The sequence below is a fragment of the Condylura cristata genome, unplaced genomic scaffold (genome assembly GCF_000260355.1).
Source record: "Condylura cristata isolate star-nosed mole 26May11 unplaced genomic scaffold, ConCri1.0 scaffold00004, whole genome shotgun sequence".
Lineage (NCBI taxonomy): Eukaryota > Metazoa > Chordata > Mammalia > Eulipotyphla > Talpidae > Condylura > Condylura cristata.
The window spans coordinates 15296573-15316701 of record NW_004567105.1 but is presented as its reverse complement, the minus strand read 5'-3'; the positions used below and the strand labels follow the sequence as shown (position 1 = coordinate 15316701).

The 20129-nt window shown below is 33.7% G+C and overlaps 1 protein-coding gene across 7 annotated transcripts in view; it reads left to right on the top strand.

Annotated features, from left to right (window-relative positions):
• VEZT (vezatin, adherens junctions transmembrane protein) overlaps window positions 1-19035 on the top strand; it is a 53383-nt gene extending 34348 nt beyond the window's left edge. For 4 of the 7 annotated variants that reach the window (XM_012720337.1, XM_012720336.1, XM_012720335.1 and 1 more), the window contains exons 10-12: window positions 548-648; window positions 1479-1683; window positions 5187-9777. In XM_012720337.1, coding sequence (XP_012575791.1) covers window positions 548-648; window positions 1479-1683; window positions 5187-5701 — 821 coding nt within the window. In that variant the 3' untranslated portion in view covers window positions 5702-9777. Of the gene's footprint in view, window positions 1-547; window positions 649-1478; window positions 1684-4075; window positions 4548-5186; window positions 9778-16942; window positions 16996-18912 lie in introns of those variants that run through there. The other 3 variants (XR_001145035.1, XM_012720338.1, XM_004675803.2) reach the window with 3 other exon arrangements.
• Window positions 19036-20129: the final 1094 nt, after the last annotated feature.

The window sequence follows — 20129 nt, the reverse complement described above, 5'->3', positions numbered from 1 at the left end:
TTAATTGTACTATTTTAATTACTTTTATAACTTAATATTACATAGTAGTTTCTTGGCCTAATCCCACTAGTTTTGTCCAGATCTCTTGTTAAGTAGAGACAATGTTGAAAAGTTGGTGGCTAAATATGAGTCTTAAATAACCCTATGATTCGTTTTCAACAGCAATTTTAAATGATCAGTGTTAAACCCACTGGGTGATCTTTGCAAGCTATTTACTTATAAAAGCCACTTCCAGTTCTATTTTCTAAAAGTAAAAATAGTGTAAATGCAAGACTGACATTTGGTTGGTTGTTTTTGTGAAGAACAACAGTAGTCTATCTTGAGGAGCTAGGAGCTTGTTTATTAATTATTTCAGGCTGTCTACCATGTGCCAGAGAAAAGCTCATCTTTGCCTCCAAAAGTTTACATTTTAAATCTATTGGTATTAATTATTAACTATAATATCCATAATTTGTTTTATAAATTGAAAGAATCATAGCAACTTGAACTATGAAATTGGCAAAAAAAAAAATGTCAATTATTTCTGTGTGGCCTATTTCTTTTTCAGGTAAGACTGAAGAAGCATGTAAAAATCCACGTTTTGCTATAGTACCTTCAATGCAGCCTACTCTCCACATTGCAGACAAAGATCCAATCCCTGAGGAACAGGTAAAGTGAAATTGCCCCCCCCCCAGTCTACCTACATTTTTCTGTGACATAGATAATTGTTGAATAAGTTGCTAACTATGTTTATAAGCTTAAAATTACAATATATATTGTATATATATTGAATTTATACCAATTATTATTTCTTAGTGCCTTGAATTTGAATCTCTCAGCATATTTTCTTATTGTTTATATCTAATTCTCTGTTTGTTAATACTTTTAAAAGTAAGCACATTAAAAAGTAATGCACTGGGTCCTTTTGGAGTCCTGGGGATATTTTATAGTGACCTGAGTTACCAGTGATTACCAGTATAACCACTACTCAGGTCCCTATAAAATATCCTATTCTCTGAGTGCAGATGGAGATCCATAGTTGAAGTATTCAATCCATACCATAAATGAGGTATCCCCAAGGGTACCCCTAGGAATAGGTTCAAATTTCTGAAGTGAAAGGTAAAAACCTCAAATCTCAACCACAACATAAACAATTCAGCACCTCCCTTAATCACCAGCCCTGATAATTTTAATTGTTGGTAACAGAAATAATGACTAATTTTGACTAGATTTTAGGATGGCATCATGTTAGAAAAATAACCATTGAAGTTGTGTTTCGATGTTTCACTCCATTTCTATGCTTTTTGTATTAAGATTTTTTTAAAGATTTTGCTTTTTCTCTAGGTATATGCTGGCTTTGTTTCCCAGCTATACTTCAATAACCTGTGCAAAATGCCTCACTTATTTAATCTCATAGATGGGTAGGTGGTTCATTACGTGAATGTTAATAGAAAATTGTCTGCTTGAAGTAAAGTACCTTTTTTTTTATTCATTTTCAGGAATTAGAGGCTTATGTAGATGATATAGATATGGATAATGATTTCAGAAGGGATGACTATTATTTGTCACAAGAAGATAGAGAAAGACAGAAGCGTGAGCAAGAAGAATCTAAAAGAGTACTGCAAGAATTAAAATCCGTGCTGGGATTTAAAGCATCTGAGACAGAAAGGCAGAAGTGGAAGCAACTTCTATTTAGTGATCATGGTAAGTGCTGACTTAAGACTAAAATAGTACTCCAATGTAAGGGTTTCTTTATTCTCCAACTATGGGTCTTATTTTAGCTATAGATTTCTTATGGCTTTAATTTTAGGGTTCTATCACTAAATAGTAGCACTCTTCCAACCCCAAAATCAGTTTGATCAATAAAAGAATAGTATGTAATCAAATTGTAAACAAAATCCCACCTTTTCATCAGTTATTTGATTTTTTTTATTTAATTTGCCATGGAATGACAGTGAATGAAATAATTTGGAGTATTTTAAATAAAATGTTTTTTTCACCTGCCCCTTTCTATTATTGATATGTATTACAGTTATCTGGTTATCTTTAGCTTTGTTCTGCTAAAAGTTAGTTGTGAATATTTAAAGGGGAGGCAAGTCAGGCCCTGTTGCTATCTTGCCAGCCTCTTAAAATGGTGTTTTAAAATGTGAATTTGATATTCTAAACTGTCCTTTTGATGCTGATATTATAAAACACATTATGACAAACAAAATTAATCACTTTTCACTATTGAAACAAATGAATTAAGACCACTTAGCTACATCATTAAGGAAGCTTAATTGACTTGAGCACTTTAGTAGAAGGGAGAAGAAGAGATGCTTCTGTGCACATTGTCTCCATAGTTAGATCTGGACAAAGTCAGGTGACTCTTCTGTGTCTTCCAGTCTTTTCTTTAGCTGAACTTTACAGGAGGCAGGGCAAAGAAGATAATGTCAAACCAACTAATCCTAGTGGAACCATTAATTCTTGTGTAATTCTTGAGAAAATAGAAAGGAATTTCTCTTCCATTTTAGAATATATGTGGTATCTCAAAAATAACTGCCTTCTCTTATTCAGTAGAAATATATAGATAACATATTACTTCTAGAAAGTTCTTCAGGGTTCTCTTTTCTTCCTTTAGGAGCCCTACCACTCTGTTTTGTTCACATCTACATCCTTGATTTTATCCTCCTCCTTTCTTCCCAGGTCCTTCAATTAGATTATGCTCAGATATTATGATGGCCTGTCAGGTGATTTGTTTTTAATATCTTTGTCTTCTAAGCTATCCTTAGATAGCTTCTAGTCTTGAGATTTCCTTCCAGATTTAACATTGCTTTGATAATTGCTCTATCTTTACAACTTACTGTGATTCATCCCTTTTATTATATTAAAATAAACTCCTTTTCATGGTTTCAGCCCTATTATATGTGTCCATTGTATCCATTTATATTTCCCCTTATCTCTAGTATCTTTTAGTTGTTTTTATTTAACTAGACTTCTATGCTACGAACTTGCTGTTTTTATTCACAGGTTGCTGACCCCTCTACTAAGAATTCTTTCTCCCCCATCAAACTGTTATCCCTACCAGTCTCTCCTCCAGGATTCCTCCTCTCTGACTGCTGTCGTGCCAGCTCTCCTGCCACTCAGACCCTCACACAAGGTCACTGTAGTGAAATGAAAAGCAGTCTTGAGGAACAAGGCATATAGTTAAGAGCTTCTGAGGTCATAGTAGTTTCTACAACCTGCGCATTCATACATTGACCCTACATAAATCAGGCTCTTTTGCTTTCTATGTGTAATTTTTTTCAATCTCTGTTATTAAATGAAAATCTCATAAATCAGGGTTTTATTAGTCCACATAGAATTCATTCAGCAAACTTCTTTCAACAAGTTCTCTGAAGCACCATTTAGTGGTGTATCTTTTGTTTAAGATGTATTTGTTTATGCATATGAGAGCTGGGATGTAGTGGTGATAGGATTCACCAGAGACCCAGAGGAGAGCAGAGCAGGCATATTGATTGAAATACACTGCTGAGGGGAGCAATGGGAGAGACAGGAGAGGTCTGCCGCACCATGTGGGTTAGCTCCCAGGCTGGGGATTGAACTTGTGCTGCATTGGCTGTGGGTTACTTCATAGTACAGAGACTTAACCCCTTGTACCACTAGGGAGTCCTTGTTAGTGGTATATATCCTTAGCACATAGATCAATAGACAAAAATCCCTACATTACTACAGGCCCACTTTACAGATTAGACCACCTTATTAGCAATAATCAGGAATATCAACTGCTAACATAAATTGTATTCTTTAAGGACTTACACATTTGTAAACTACAAATGTACAGGAATACCAAAAATAGCATTGTATATAAATATTTCTTTTCATTGTTTGTTTTACTCAGATAGCTTTAAAGTTACCCTTTGAAAGAATGGGCAAAGATACAATAATGAGAGAAATGTATTTTTTTCCAGGTATGTGCTTTTCCTAGTATACAAATGAAAGGGCAGTGATGCTGTCAGTTTGTGGAAATGAGTAAAAAGCTGCTGATACCATAAAATGCTTTTCCCATGAAAATTTTCAGTACATCTTCCAGAGTTGTTTTCATCTCTGCCTACAGGGGTAAAGTCCGAATGGAATTAGAGAGGGAAATTCTACACTGGAACCTGCTGTGGCCATATTTTTCTGCTTCTCTAGTGGAGTTACTGCAGCTTAGGGATCTGTTTCTTGGAAATGGACACATTTTACAAAATTATTTTTTAAGTAAACGCCAGATCTTCAAGAAGCACTTTTTTCCTTCTGCCATGCTTCATAATATATTGCATTGTACTAACCCCTCATGCTGGGAGGAGAGACTGCCTAGCAAGCAACCCACTGCCTACTAACATCAAGAGGGGCTAAATAAAACTTCATTTTCCTTGAAAGGACAACTTCTGCCGTATGCATAAAAATACTACATTTACATATCATGCTTTGTATTGTAGTTGGTCTTGAATGCAGATTTTATTTCATTTGATATTTTTCTGTGCCATTACAAAATGTATACAAAAATCAGCTTTACTCTCATCACCATCTTGTTAGGTAGTTGGCAAGTAAGTTATATTTGTATATTACGCTATTTTCCCATGCTGTTTTAACTTGTAAACATATGTGTTAAAGATATGATTATGCTCTGGATTACTTTAGGCCTTTTATATGACACTTTAACATGCTACTGCTTACTCTTTAATATTATAGTTATTATATTAATAACTGCTTATTCTTCATGCTGCTGCTTATTCTATACTATAATGATTTTCAAGCTTTAGTGTGCATCAGAATCAAATAGAGGACTTTCAGAGCATAGTTGATCCCCACTTTCAGTTTTCAACTTAATAAATTGGGGGTAGGCCCTGCAGTTTATATTTCTTCCAAATTCCTGGGTGATGCTGACCGATTCCATTGGTTTGTGGAGTACTTTGAGAATCACTGCTGTAATTTTTGAAAAGAGAATGTGTGGGATGTTTTTAAATAATCATCAAAACCACACCTCATTTCTTAGGCATTTTATCTCAAGGTTTTCTGGATGGATAAATCTATACCGATTTTACTAGAAAATTTTATTTAGCTTTTCCTTATTTATGTTCCTTATAAGAAAATAACTATTGGAGGTTTAAAGTTTAAATCATTTCTGGGTCCTTAGTTATTATTTTTCTTTCTTTTTTTTTTCTTTTTTTCCTTTTCTTTTGAAGCTGTGTTGAAATCCTTGTCTCCTGTAGACCCAGTGGAACCAATAAGTAATTCAAAGCCATCAGTGGATTCAGATTTGGGGAAAGTTGGTAAAAATGATACTGAAGAGGAAAATAGTAAACCCTCCACAACTGACAATGAAATAAATAATAGGACTGAGTATTTATGTGAAACCCCTCTAGAAGGTAAAAGTAAAGACAATTCTGCAAATAAAGTCTTCCTCCAAGAAAATGAAGAAAGAGTGTGTTACCATTGTGAGAGTGAAGAGGAATCTCAGCAGGCAGATGTAGATGGCCTGGCCATTGCCCATCCTACTCCCAGGGATTCATTACAGCCCTCCATTAAGCAGAGGCTGGCACGGCTACAACTGTCACCGGATTTTACCTTCACTGCTGGCCTGGCTGCAGAAGTGGCTGCTAGATCTCTCTCCTTTACCACCATGCAGGAACAGACTTTTGGTGATGAGGAGGAAGAACAAATAATACAAGAAAATAAAAATGAGGTAGAAGAAAAGTAAAAACCAAGATTCACATGAGGATTTTAAATTTAATAATTCTTTTATGAATGTGTTTTAGCTTCAAGCTAGCTACTCCACTGGAAAAGGAAATGAGTTTACATTTGCTCCATATAAGGCTAAGATGTGACTTTACATCAGTTTGAGCAACAGGTCTGAAATTAGTAGTTTCCTATAAGTGGCAGAAATTGTAGGAAATAACAGAAAGGTAAGGGCTCTCTTGAATTAACTGCTCTCTTAGTTGCAGCACAACTGATTGATCTCAGAAAGTCTTTAAGTACTTTTCATAAGAAATGAATTCATCATTTCTTACCAGAATTTACTACCATGAAATGTCTGGGATAATTCCGTTGCAAGAACATTTAATATGACTCCTTTGTACTGTATTCTTGCAGTTAATAACTGCAGCTATTATGTCAATAACAAGTTGTTTGTATTTTATTTTTGTTTATACCAACCTTAAAGATACAGGTTCTAAATAAAAACTTGAGTTCATACAATTCATGTGTGCTGGGGTTTGGAACTAAAAGCTAGTTTCAAAAATACTTGAGTCATGACATATTTTTTATGACTTCTTGTGGATGTGTACATTGAGCAGTTTTTTTAGATGTCTTTTTAGATGACCTTTACAAGAAAAAAAATTGTACTATTTTAAGAATTACCTTTTCAATTTTTTTGGTTACATCTTTTTCTGTTCTTGTAACTGAAAGAGACATGTCAAAGTTGGATCCCTGTGTCCAGTGCCCTATCCCCAACTTTGTGGAAAGTGCTTTTATTCAGTTTGCCTACAAGAAATTGGGTGCCATTAACTGGAACAGGTCTAGTTGCTTATTTCTAGCCTGAGGCTATCCCATTTCCACCTTAATGAGATTCTGGAAGCATCTTGTCAGCTTCATGAAGAGCATCTTGGCTCCTTAGTACTTCATTTACAAACTGCCTCTTAAAAACGTTGCTTTCCAACTTTCTAGTGTCATCTGTTTTGTGCTGTGATTGCATTTTCAAAAAGTGATATTTTCAGAATATTGGTTTTTTGAAGCCTATGGCTCGTATACACTGACATAGTTTATAGACATTACTTGGGGAACCTGTAGTAATAACAATTTATGCTGCTATCCTAAAAATTACATGATATGTCCAGATTATCTTTAGAATTAAGGCACACTTTCGAATTCCTGTAATTTAGCACTTTGAGTGAGTAAATTTACATATATTGATGGGAATTATTTTAATAATCTAAGGAAATTTGTTTTTTATCTTTAGGATTGGTACTGCTTTGTATGAATAGTACAGATCCTCTTGTACTCTAGTTGATTCTGCCTATTGTCAAAATTTCTAGAATTTGTCCATAATTAAAGTCTTAGGATCAGTATCTTAGGGTAAGTCTAGTTTACTACTTAGGAAAAACAGCTAACTATCAAGAAAAAAAATCTCGTATTATAACTGGCTAATATATTCCTAAATGAGAATACTTGCAGTTTACTTTCTTTTTAATTAGTTTGCCAGCTTCTTATTTTACTTGGAATTAGAAGTAGCACATATGGGAAACCTCAGTAATCTTTTAATCTATAACCATAGGAAGAATAATAGGCAAATAATTTTTAATTATTTGTATGATACCAGTTTGGGAAAAATGACTTAAAATATTGTGTCAGCTTTTTTCAAGTCATCTAAGATCTTAATTTTTTATTTTGCAAGATCAATTTTAATCAGGAACTTCTAATATTCCAGGCTGATCTACTTTATTCATAATTACTACCTATTTCCACAATATTCTATTTGTTAAAACCATGAAATAAGGATCTCAGAACTTTAATTGAATGCTTTTCGTGTTTTTGTCTTTAAAGTATTCCCTTTGAAAATTGCTAACTTTCTCTTATAATAGCCTAAAGGTCAGTGTTTCTCGGGTTTTGGGGGGATCACCTGTATTAGAGTAAATTAGAAGCCTTTACTTTTTAAATGTAGATTTGGATCATATTTCAAATCCTTTAGTCAATCGTTTGGAATGAAATCTAGGTTATGTTTATACACAGTAAAATCTAAAACGTTTATGTAGAACTTTGCTTTTGCCATTAGAACCTTGGGAAATAAAAACAAACAGTAATATAAGTAGATGCTTTTGTTGTTACTTTTCTAAGAATATTTTACTTTGTCCTATCAGTCTTTCAAATTGTTTTTATTAGCTACCATCCTATATTCTCAAGGAACCCTCTGGAAAATATATTTTGTGGGGAAAATTTGTAATTTTTCTTTCAAAATTTTATACTCATATTTTGACACAGTAACTCTTATTAGGAGTAATATCCAGACAACTTTTAATATTAATACTAACATAGTTTAACATGTACAAACCTAGTCCTTGGAATGCTTATGAGTCAACTTCTTTAGGTTCCTCTTGAAGAAGGAGTTTTATCCTTTGTTATTAGGAAAGTTATGTCAATAAATCATCTGGTGATGGTTATAGTATCTTAAATCCCTCTTTTGCCTCAGCTTTCATTACATCTCTAAATAACTGGTTTATCTTGGGCCAGATTCTTGCTGGCCTTTGATAGATGATCCTCTGCTTACTTTCACAAGTTGTATTATCTTTGTAAGTTGAGTTCAGTATTGATCATCTAAATATGCTTCGTTAGTAACTGATAATTGATGCCAAGTTTGGTTTCTGAAGTTATTAGGTAAGAAAGTGGGCCAAAACATATTTAATGTAAATTGCTATAGAAATTTAAGAATATGGGACTAAGGCTTTTTAATACTGAGGGATATACCAGAGTTTAACTCCCAGCTACATCATCTAAAAGCTAAGGCGCAGCTGATGTTATAATTTCTGACTTCTCAAGAGTAACAAAAAAGGGGGGAAACTTTTGAATTGAAAAACGAGAGGTGATTACAAATACATTAGTACAATGGGTCAAAAAAGTTTTAAGTCAATTTTCTTAAAAAATATTTTGGTTCACATAATATTGAATAAATGTGGTTTGACTTTTAGTGTTAGCCCACAAAAAAATCAAGTTCTGATACATTTTACAATGTTTTAAGTCAAGGAATTATTCAGAAGGTATCCTAGAACTCAATCTAGTAACTCTTCACCTACCAATATATGAGATATTTTGATAAATTATTAGAAATCATGAGTGGAGAACAGTTTAGCTGATTTAACTTAATCATCGTATATCATTTTTATGTCCAAACAAAATAAGAAACAGTAACTTAAATACCATAAAACTATGGTGTGGCTCAGCTAATTATCTGAACTAAAATAGATATTGTGCCATGAATGACAACCAGACAGCACAGATATTTATTATTCTTCTATTTCAATTTATGACATAGCAGTGTATTTTACACTTATATTAAAAAATAAAGCTCACAAATATTTCAGCAGAGAAAATATGCAAAAAATGTCCAAGTACAATAATAGTTCATTTATCTGTCATCACAGTTAAATGCTAACTTGCATTAAGTCAGTTCCTCAGGCAACTGAGGCAAATCCATTTAAGCTTTACATCTTATAATGGTGTTTAATAGAAAATGTACTTTCTATTTAACCACATTTTCTAGAATACTTAGAATATGATTTAATATATTATCATCTTCAGGATTATTGTTTCTACAGTGAGGGTGATGAACAGAAAGTCACTCTCTGGAACCACTGAAATAGTATGTCATGGGCCTGTTTACCCTTCATTGCCATGCTTTGAGTTACATCTGTTTTTTACAGTTTCTCTATCTTCCCTTATAATCAGCTGTCACTTTTTACTGCTATCTTGTGTGCCTGCCTCCTGCACTAGGCCCCTAAATTTGCTGCTTCTAATCTGCTGTGGACTGAGAAAACCAGATTGCCAAGCTTTCTAGAATTGTGTCTAAAATAAGAGTAAGTAGACTGAAAGAATGTTAAGGGGCTTTTCTGTTAAAGTGCATGGACTTTGTGGTACATTTTTGGCTGCTTTAGCATACTTTTGTTAGTCTCTTAAGTTCTTCACTAAGAAGTTGCTTAAAACACAGCTGCTAAAAATCACTGTGAAAGCTATATAATTGAAGCATTAATTTAGTTTTTCTATATTAATGGTTCTAGGACTGTCAATAAATTTAGCTATAAGAAAAAACTTAATTGTCTTTTTTATAAATCATTGTGTATATTTTAGGAAAATTTAAATATTTTGTTCTTATTCATTGTTCCTAGCACAGCATACATATTTAAATTTATGAATGTGACTTCAGTTCTGTTGACTAAGATATTCTAGAAATATTGGTTTGAGTCTAAACATACATGACTAGTAAGACCTGGCTAACTGAATATTTGGGGAATGAGTCATTCAAGATATCTGTGTTTTCTATGAAATTTAAACCTCTTTAAGCATTAAAAATTTTTGGAATTATTTCTGAAGAAAATCTTTTTGAAACAGTATGGTTGCTATCTTAAACAATATATAAAATATATTTTAATCTTTCTTGATGTCAAAATGATCATTATTAACATTAGTTATACTTTGATAGACTTAATCAGGCACTCAAATGGCTCCATTTTGCTGGAGTTTTAGTTTCTTGTCTTTGGTTTGCTAATAGTAGTTTTAATTCCTCCATTTATATTACTGCTTACTTAAGTATGTCCATAGCAGTTGCCTTTCTCCACCTTCGTAATACTCCTTCTAATCCACTTTGGATTGGAAACCAGGTGACTAAGACAAAATAATATGTAATGAAAAAGTAAATTGACTTAGAATGAAAACTTGAACTGGATTATACTTCAGTGTGTGAATTTTATGACCTCTATTACTCATTGCTGTCTATAAAGTAAAGTTACTAGATTAGATAACTCCTCTCAAAATAGAGATGTTATTATACAGAATGCCACTTATTTCCATACTTTACCTTCTCTATTTCTAATCCTCCTCTAATTTTTAACTCTGATGTAAGCCATTCCACTGAATTTAACATTCTGTAGTACTTTCTGTTTGAATTGGATGCCACATACTGCTAAGAATTTCTTCGGCTAGGTTGCTTTCTTTCCTATGATTGTTTTTAAAGGTATGTATCTTCACTTCCAAAACATGAAGTAGGTTGAGCCCTGGAAAATAAAACATTAATTGTTGCTCTCTCAGAAACTGAAAGTAATTAGGTGTTTAGACTACCAATTATGCGACAAAGAATTTATTCTTTGATTATGGTAAATTTTAAGATAATACCTTGATAGCAGTTGAGTTTTCTGTGTCAATTAAATCAATTCAATTTCAACTGAATTTTGATTCAATTAAATGTGTTCAAAGTTTGCTGAAAGTGATCAATGCCAGATACTGATATCGATATGACTATAATTCTATATTTTTGCTGTTCAAATTAATTAGGCATGGTGATTTTTTTTCTTGCACGAAAATAAACATAAAATATGTATGTAATATAAATGTTACAGTGTTTTCAAGTAAATAGCAAATCAGCCTAAAAGGTTATAGCCTAGCATTGAAAAATTTAATTTTACCAGTAAGTTGATTGTGTTTTAGTAATTGTAGTTGACTCATTCTTCCAACATATACAAGGGAATTGCAAAATTATTTGATAGCCATGCCTCAGTCAGCTTTCAGTTTCTTATGCTACTGAAAAGAAATGATATAATATTTACTTTAGAAAAATTATCCAAACCAGCTTCTTGAAATGAGGCTGCCACTACTGAATAGTCATGATGCCAAACCTGGGTTAGTGATACCAGGAGGAAAATTCTCTTTGAATATAGTTGGGAGGGAAAAGTAATTCTACTCAGTGCAATTGCTATAAACCAAAAAGAGGACAAATTATTTCCAGGGTACACACATACCAAAGTTTGAATGTGAATAAGGAGTTTATGGATATTTGTCTAGTAAGTTAAAATGCACATTTTTTTAGTGTTATATACATTTTAACCTGTTAACGATTAAGTTAGTTTGTTTCATCTCTGTTATGAATTTCAGTGGGCACATATCAAACGTGATAGCAACAGAATATTATTTAAGTTGTGTATACTTATGTCTAAACTATCTTTAATAGTGTATCCTATGAGTTATGGTTATAGAAATACATATTTCCTCTCATTTATATCTAAAAGTTTCTCAAGGGAAAATTTTGTTATTTTTGACTTTATAGTTTTCACTTTTGTAGCATTTCCTAAAGTTTGATTATCTACAAGTGATTTATCATTGAACATCTTTTCTAAAACTAAAATGTTTTTATAGACTTATTCTTTTATAATATCTGAAAAGATTACAAGACTCTTTTTCACCTTTCCAAATAGCTAAATTAACTCCACTTCTAAATCTAGTATTTTCTGCACCTCTATTGTACCAACTTGTACCTTCTGTTCATATTATGACTAAAATAATGTTTACTAAGTCCTAGCATTTGGCAACACACAGAAAGCTCCAGAAATGTTATTCCCATTCTTTAATGACTGGTGTATTGTATTGTCCTGGTAAAGCCCTGGAGGTACTTGTGAGAGAAGAGCCCTGAAGTCCACCTGAGATGAAAGCACTCCCAAGGAGTTTGGTTTTGTTTGGGTTTGTTCTAGGTATGGTCCCAGGGATCCCAGATCAAACCAGGCCCCTGGGCCTATCCTAGAACCAACCTAAACTCGTGCATCATTCCTGAACATCAAGAGTATGAAGACTGAAGATAATCTTATGCTGATTAGACATCCTATGTTCACCAAGATTCACATTGTTGTAAAATGTGCCTACATTTTAATAAATTTGGTTAGTTAATCCTTATATTAAAAAAGTTTTACCACGTTTCCTCACAATTGTCACAACAGAAATGTGACAATGTAATGTGGCTATTAATTGCCAGTGAGATTGTTCTTGTGCTGTTTATCAGATACCAATTTTTAGGTTAAACAATTTAACCACTCAAAAAAATAAAAATCTCTTCCCAATTAAAGGTTTTTGTTTTCTGTAAGACTTTCTAGTCAACAATATTTTATCAGTCTCATCTAACAAATTGCTCACAGTTTTTAAAAAGCATTTGGTCTTTGCTTTCTGGCTTCAGTGCTAAGACATTTTAAACTTTTGTTTCTGAAGACTGATGCCTTTTCCCTTTAATCCCTATTGAATCCATACATTGCTTTGAGCTCACTTTTTGAAGTTAAGATCTTGGAAGAATCCATGCATCATTTACAGGTGGAATATCCCCCTGTTAAATTCACTGTAGGCTAATTTCAGAATCTGATGTAGTTGAAGACAAATTAAGATGATATAGTGAAAATTGGTCTTTATCTGACATAACAGCATTTTGCAGGTATTAGGTGATCTAGTTGTTTTATCACATGGTTTCATATAACCATTACAATTCTATAGTTATATACATGTTTTTATGTTTAAAGACAGGAAAGGACCCCAAAATCCAAGAGCTTTGGTATACAATAAAAATGTATGCATTTGATAATAATAGCATTTATGAATAAGTTTAGCCCATGTTGGAAATATTTGCTAGCTAATCAGGTATTCCAGCTAAAGCACCTGAAGCCATGCTGTCCCTTGTCACACCAGAAAGACTGGGTCAGTGTGTAATCCTGTCTATGAGGACTGTGAGCTCACTCAGAAGAATCCAACCCTAGGCATAGTTCTCTACTGCACTCTTCACATAGATGTTTCATCCTGAGAATCCTATTATTTTTGTCTTTTAAATCTTATTATGTCCACCCTTTTCTTTCAGTGTTTTTCTTTTTGAATGGTGTTTTCATTATTCAAGACACTGTACGTTAATATGCTTAGGTAACATTTTTCTTTTTATAACACAATAGACTGGTAATAGTGACCTTTAAATTTTTATTTCTTTTAAAGCCAAATCACTTAAATGTTTTTACTGTCTCATAAACTCTTTACTTCATTTTTCTCCAATAAGCAATATAGAATTAATTAGGTAAGCCTTACATTTAGTTTCTTCAGAATATATGGCATATTTTTTCACCCAATTATGGAAATGTTTTTCTAACATCAGTAATTTTGTATCAGAACACTAATCTGTAAAAGTAGTTACTGTAATGTGAAACCCCTCTTATGTTTATGCAAAGTAAGTGTCCTTAGTATTTGGGGAGGGGGACTTTTCTCACTCAGCATTGTTAATTATCAACACTAAATAGGAATTTATGTACTTGTAGGGTTGGGACTTGTTTACACAGTGGTAAAGTCTGCCTTCGGATACCTTTCTTAAGTTATCTTTTTTTAGTATTTGAGAATATTCTTTCAGAGGTATTTTAATTTTTACTTTTTTACTAGTTGTGTTTTATATAGAACTGTACATCTGCTAATCCTACTTGAAAGCTTGAGATTATAACCTTTCTTAAAGTGTTTTCTTTCTTCACTGTGTATCTTGTTAAATTGAATACTTGTCAACTGTTTTTAAAGGATTTTACAGTAACTCAATAATAGGTTTGTATATGCCTGTAGTATTGTTCTTCCTAAGTTTAAAGTCTCTAATAATAATTAAAAAAAAAATGTACTCCTTGACTATCTTTTTTGAGTGTGTCTTTTTTCTTCTGGTGTTTGCAACATGAATTAGCCAAAAGGTAAAAATCCTTTTTTTCTTCCTTCTGTCACTATTTTTCTTCTATTATGGTATCAGAATTTGTTAATACAACTACACAAAGGCAGCCCTTGTTTAGAAAAGTCTGGGTTTTGTTACTCTAACTTATATTTGGTCTTCATATGGTAGTTTATCGGAGTGAAACTGCAATCTAAGAGTTTCAAATGTTTAAATCTTCATTTTTCACCATTACTGTCAACCATTGGCTACATTCTAATTATAGTATGTTGGCTTATGTGATCTCCCTCTCAGAAAAGACATTCTAAACCAGAAAGAATGTTAACATTGAATAGATCATACTATGTCCTTATAATATAGTTGAATGAATTATTGGTTTGAATCTCTATGCTTAACTACACTTTTGAGAACATTCATGAGAACATAATTCTAAATTGGCTCTGTTGACTAAAGCTAGTTAAAATAATAAGCAGTATCTTTCTAGAAATGATTTGAGGCAAGGAATACATATTCGTGATGGTAATTCTTGAAACTTGACCTTTGTATGATATTTACTAATCAAAAGTAAGAGAGAAGGCAAATGTATTATTCTACCGGATTCTGAAGTCTTTGGGTAGGAAATATCCCATATGATAATCATTCCTTGTCTTCACAATTTGCTTTTGAAGGTCTTTAGCAGATGTGCTATAGCCATTGAAAATAAAGTTGGCAAATAGTAATTTTCCTCGAATGTACATCTGTAAAAAGTAATAGAACATTTTAAGAACCTGATCATAACAGTCATTTATTTGAAGGAAAATCTTGCGATTGTTGCTGGAAGAAAATGTTTATATGCATAAAAGATATTAGACATAAAACATATTTCTAGAAACAACCTCATTGTTCTCATTTGAAGTCATACATGAATTGCAGAACCAGTAGCTTAACTAGGTCTAAAAAGACACCTGTTCATCATTATAATAAGCTATCTGGTAGTTAAATTTCTTTTTCCAGTTAACATCGGAACAGAGAATTTAAAGTTTATAAATTTGGATTCTAGATACAACATTAAAATGCAGTCAAATCATTTAAACATATGAGCCACAGTTTCCTCTAAGGAAGAAATGATTAACATTAATTATGATTTATTATTAGACTAGACCTCTAAAATCCTCAGATTCTCTATTTCTTAATAAAGAGTTAAAACTGTACTCCATAAAACTAAGTTTGTCATTCCGCTCTAGGGCACAGGAAAGTTTATAAATAAGCACAGGTGAGCAGCTTGAGAAATTCTTTTGGACAGACATAATTACATTTTTATTTGATGGGGAGAAAAAAGTACGCTTCATAAAATACTGTACCAAACAGATGCACAAAATGACTTCAACATTTTAAAAAATTAATGAAAGCGCTGCTTCATAACAGTTACATTTTCATTTAACAATTTTTAATACAGAAAGCCAGCTATTTTGAAATACTGCCCAAAGCATGATGGTGCCGCAATCAAGCACATTATGTTAGTAAAACATCTGTATGTCATGGGAAATGACTGGAATGGCATTTTCTTGCTGAGACAAAACAAAGTGCTTGTAAAAACTGAATGTGTAATTAGCCTAATCTCCTGCCACAATTTAATGGGAGCACAGTTCCAACTGTCAAATATGAAGCAATGTGAAGTGCTCCTTTTCAGCAAGCATCAATAATAAACAGGTTAAATGGTTTCTTCTCTGAAGGGAACCCTAAAAACTGGTCCCTGAAAACTTTTAAGTGCTGACTGTTTTTGCATAATAGCAGCAATCCAGTATTGAACATGAGTCTGGGCTGAATCTGGTTAAGATTTAGCAATCACTCCCCAATAATGCCCTACTATGTAAAGACTAAAATAGCATAATTTTCCTCTAAGAAGTGTCTAAAATTTAGATAAGCTTCTCGTCTGATGTTCACTTATAGTTAAATAAATCAGCAGGTCATAAGAATGCAAACTTTGGAGCGCTTGATAAGTATTAGCTATTATCCAGGTTAAGCTTGTAATATAATACCAGTGATCCAAAGGATAGAATTGGGATATGTAACATGAAAACCAGAGAAGATGGTTTAAAAGAAAGCATCATGGATGAAAGAAAGAAAGCATCATGGATGTACAAAATGATACATAGATGTCAAGAAAGATCAAACAACATTGGACTTGATAACCACAAGGTCAGATAATGTTTGACAGAGACTAATGCCAAATTATCCTGGATTGAGAACATTTGTTAAGCTCTTTTTGGTTTTCAGGATCAGGTCTCCTGCTCTTTCAGTTTTTACAGTGCTCCAAAATTGGACGTTATAAACCTAAGGATGGTTATATGGTCATATGCTGCAGGATGGCAGAGAGAACACTCGGTTTAGAGTCAGAACAACGGGCTTTATATCTCTGATCTTTCACCACTTAATGTCTATGATTACCACTCAGCTCTAGTTCCCTTACTTTGAGAATGATTATTCCTGTTTTACAAGGTCAGTGACAAATTTAAGTGAAGAGTAAGCATAATAGTCATTAATTATTATCCCCATAATAAATGATTCTATTCTGACTCTTTGTCTTGTTCTTTCAACTCAATAGTTCTTCTGTGTACCAGGCCTTGTGAAATGAAGTGAGCCCATTTAAGACACTTCGCTTACAGGTCTGCAGTGATTATAACGTGAGATTAGTACATGTTGAATGCTTATGACAGTTTTGGCTGCTGTTGTATTCTAATGGGCAGGTTTTGCCTTTTTTTCTAGGTGGTACCTCTAGTCCCATCAGTTCTGCTTTCTGAACCACTACATTCCTCATGGTAGGTGATTGCCAACTTACCCATCTCTAGCTGTTGCTATAAGAAGCAAATGCTTAATATTATCATTGACAATATTAGTGAATATTTTTTGTTCACAGATAAGAGAGCCCACTTAATTAACTGAGTCATGAGCGCACTGCAGAAGTTCTGTTGTAAGATTTCTTTTGCTGTTCAATAAACAGAATGTGGGGCTCCTACTGAGTTCCTATAGCTGCCAAAGTAAAGATGCTTTCAGTAGGCTAATTGTCCAGTCCTGATCACTTTCACCCTTAAAAGTCACATTTCTGGGCAGATGGAAGTCATGTTTACTTAATCTGTTTGGTATCCTGTTATATGACTTCTGGTTTATTCTTTTTTGAAATATTATGTATTCCAAGATACCATATGAATGAATACCTTTTGAAAATACAATAAATTCTATTAAGAATACCTGAATATTTCAAAAAATCAAATGAGCTATAACTTCACAATATTTTCTTTGTTAATGATGAAGAATTTTAAGCTCAACGCACATTTATTGAATGGCCTTTATACTAGGTATAACAGTCACCCTATGATTAGAAGTATTCTCATTTCAGAGATAAGAAAAGTGGCTCTCAAGTAAGTTAAACATTTAGCACAAGAGTCCAAGTCTGACCAAGAGAAAAAAATAGTAGATTATATTCTCCAAAAAGACTGACTTCAAATTAGATATTTGTTTTACGTAACCTGTTAGTTGTATCTTAATTTCCTATACAAACCCACATATAAGGACGTGGATTTCCATATATATCCTCATGCATGCACCCAGGATGTCTAATTACTAATTAGCACTTCAAGTACCATAATTCTCTCAATCCACATTCAATTTAATCATAGGAGTCCTAAAAGATCTGAATTAAATGGGTGATTGGCTTCTCCACACATTTTTTACTCCCATATTAAAACTTATCTTTTTTGTTTGGTTGTTCTCCCCTACTTATTTGTAAGGTCAGTGTGAGGTCTTTTGGCAAAAGCACTTTGTAAGCTAAACACAAATGCTTGTTATTTAGTTGTAGGTTACAGTCTGTGTCCCATTTTACTGGTTGAACCCTTTTGATGGTGAGAGGTTAAATGTTTAAATTATACTGATTATATCGTTATTCCAGGAATTAAATTGAGTGGAATTGAAAGACTTTTCTAAACAACTCAAACCAAGCAAACAGTCTCTGGTTTGCTCTCTCAAACTAAATATATTAGCCTTGTGGTGACCAAATATTGACCTAATGATTAAACAAAAACAAAGAGATTCTATTACCCTCTAAAGCACTTGCACTTAACCTAAATGAATGGCCCCAAATGCTCCCAGACAGCAACTTTTTTAGTTAAGTGGAGACTAGAAAAGGGGTATGTGTTAATAGTACATAGAGATTTTATAACACTCTTTCCTAGAAATCCTAAAAAAATCTCATTTACAGAAACAAAGAGGTCATCCTCTTCCCATCACTGCCTCTGCACTATATCCCAGTGCTGCCAACAGACACTGCATCTTCCTCATTTTGGACTGCGAGTCAGGACACCCAGGTTCAAATCTCAGCTGCACTTCTCATCTATGTGATCTTGCAGCCTCAGTTTTCTTGTGTGTGCAATGAAAACAATCATATGGCTGATATCATGATTCAAGGAATTATTTACACGAAAAGGCCTGATTCTCAAGCAGAGAATCTATTCCTTTGAGTTTCAAGTATCTTTTTTGCTGGGAAATTCCTCTAAGCCTCTATTCCCCTGTATAATCAAAACCTGCCTGGGGATGCTGATTCACAGACTTGTTCCAGCCACTGCGGGGTGTTCTGGGGTTGCCTGGTAAGGTGGCATAGGAAGGCTGAGGAGCAGAAAAGCAGGGAGGAATTGAGACTGAAGGGGATGGGCACTGAAATCATCTCTACTTCTTGCTTACAGCATTTGCCTGTCAAGGAAGCCTACAAAGTTAACGGGAACACCAAGTCCGTGGAATGTGAAGTTACAACTTCCCTGGCCCCCCAAAAAAGGTTTCTTTAATTAATGATGGGGAAATTGGACAAAATTAATTTGAACAAAATGAAATATATCTCTTTAAAATGAGAGAGCAATGAAAGATTATGAATATTTACATATAAGTTACCATAACGTCTACAGTAGTTCTTGTCATAATGCAGTGGAGTTTCTCAAGCTGTTTTCCAAGGTCAAAGAACTTTTGGGTGATACAGCTTATTAATGGTTCCAAGGACTGTTGACTTGTATCCATGAAATCATAACTGTTTGTATTTGGAGAGTGCATTTGTTAAAATGATATTTGATTACTTAATGTTTAAACTTTGTTTAAGAGATTTTTTACCTAGCAAGATAATTCACCAACTTTATTCTGTAGCTTCTCTAGGCTCTTATTGATACTTGAATTTTTTTTTAAGATTTACTTTCTTTATTTCTGCATACAAGAACTGGGGGATAGGCCAGAGGTGAGGAGGTGAGAGAATTCACCAGAGAGAGTGGGGGAGCAGAACAGGCAGATTGAATGAAATGTACTGCTGAGGGGAGCAGCCAATGAGACTGGAGAGGTCTGTGGTGCCATGCAGGTCAGCAAATTGGCCAGGGATGGGGATGGCTCTCATGCTGCAGTGGCTGCAGATAGCTTCATAGTACAAACACTTTAACCCCATGTGCCACCAGGGAGGCCCTTTTTTCTTTTTTTTTCTGTTGCACATTTTCAAAAGTTGTGTAAAACCTTCCCCCCAAACAATCTATAGTGCTGACTTCTCACACAGCAACTGTAAACTATAAATGTTCAAGAGCCTTCTTGATTGGAAATTTAAGATGGTAAAAGGGATGGGAACATAAATGCACCTGGTACACATCTCTCCAGAGATAAACAGATTAAGAGTGTTTATGGACCCCCTTCATACCCCATTCTCTTTTTAACTTTGTTTTCATTGTGACCTCATGATGAAGAAGGCAGACACACTGGGAAATGTCCACATTGGATTTGCTTCCCAGGATAATCCACTCTGTTCTGGTGAGTTCCAGAAATTTCTCTATGCCCCTGCCAAGGTATCCACTCTTAAATCCTTTTAATCTCTCTGCTGATAAAGTGGCTGGCCCCTGTGGGGTAGGGAATACCAAAACTCTGATTTATATATATA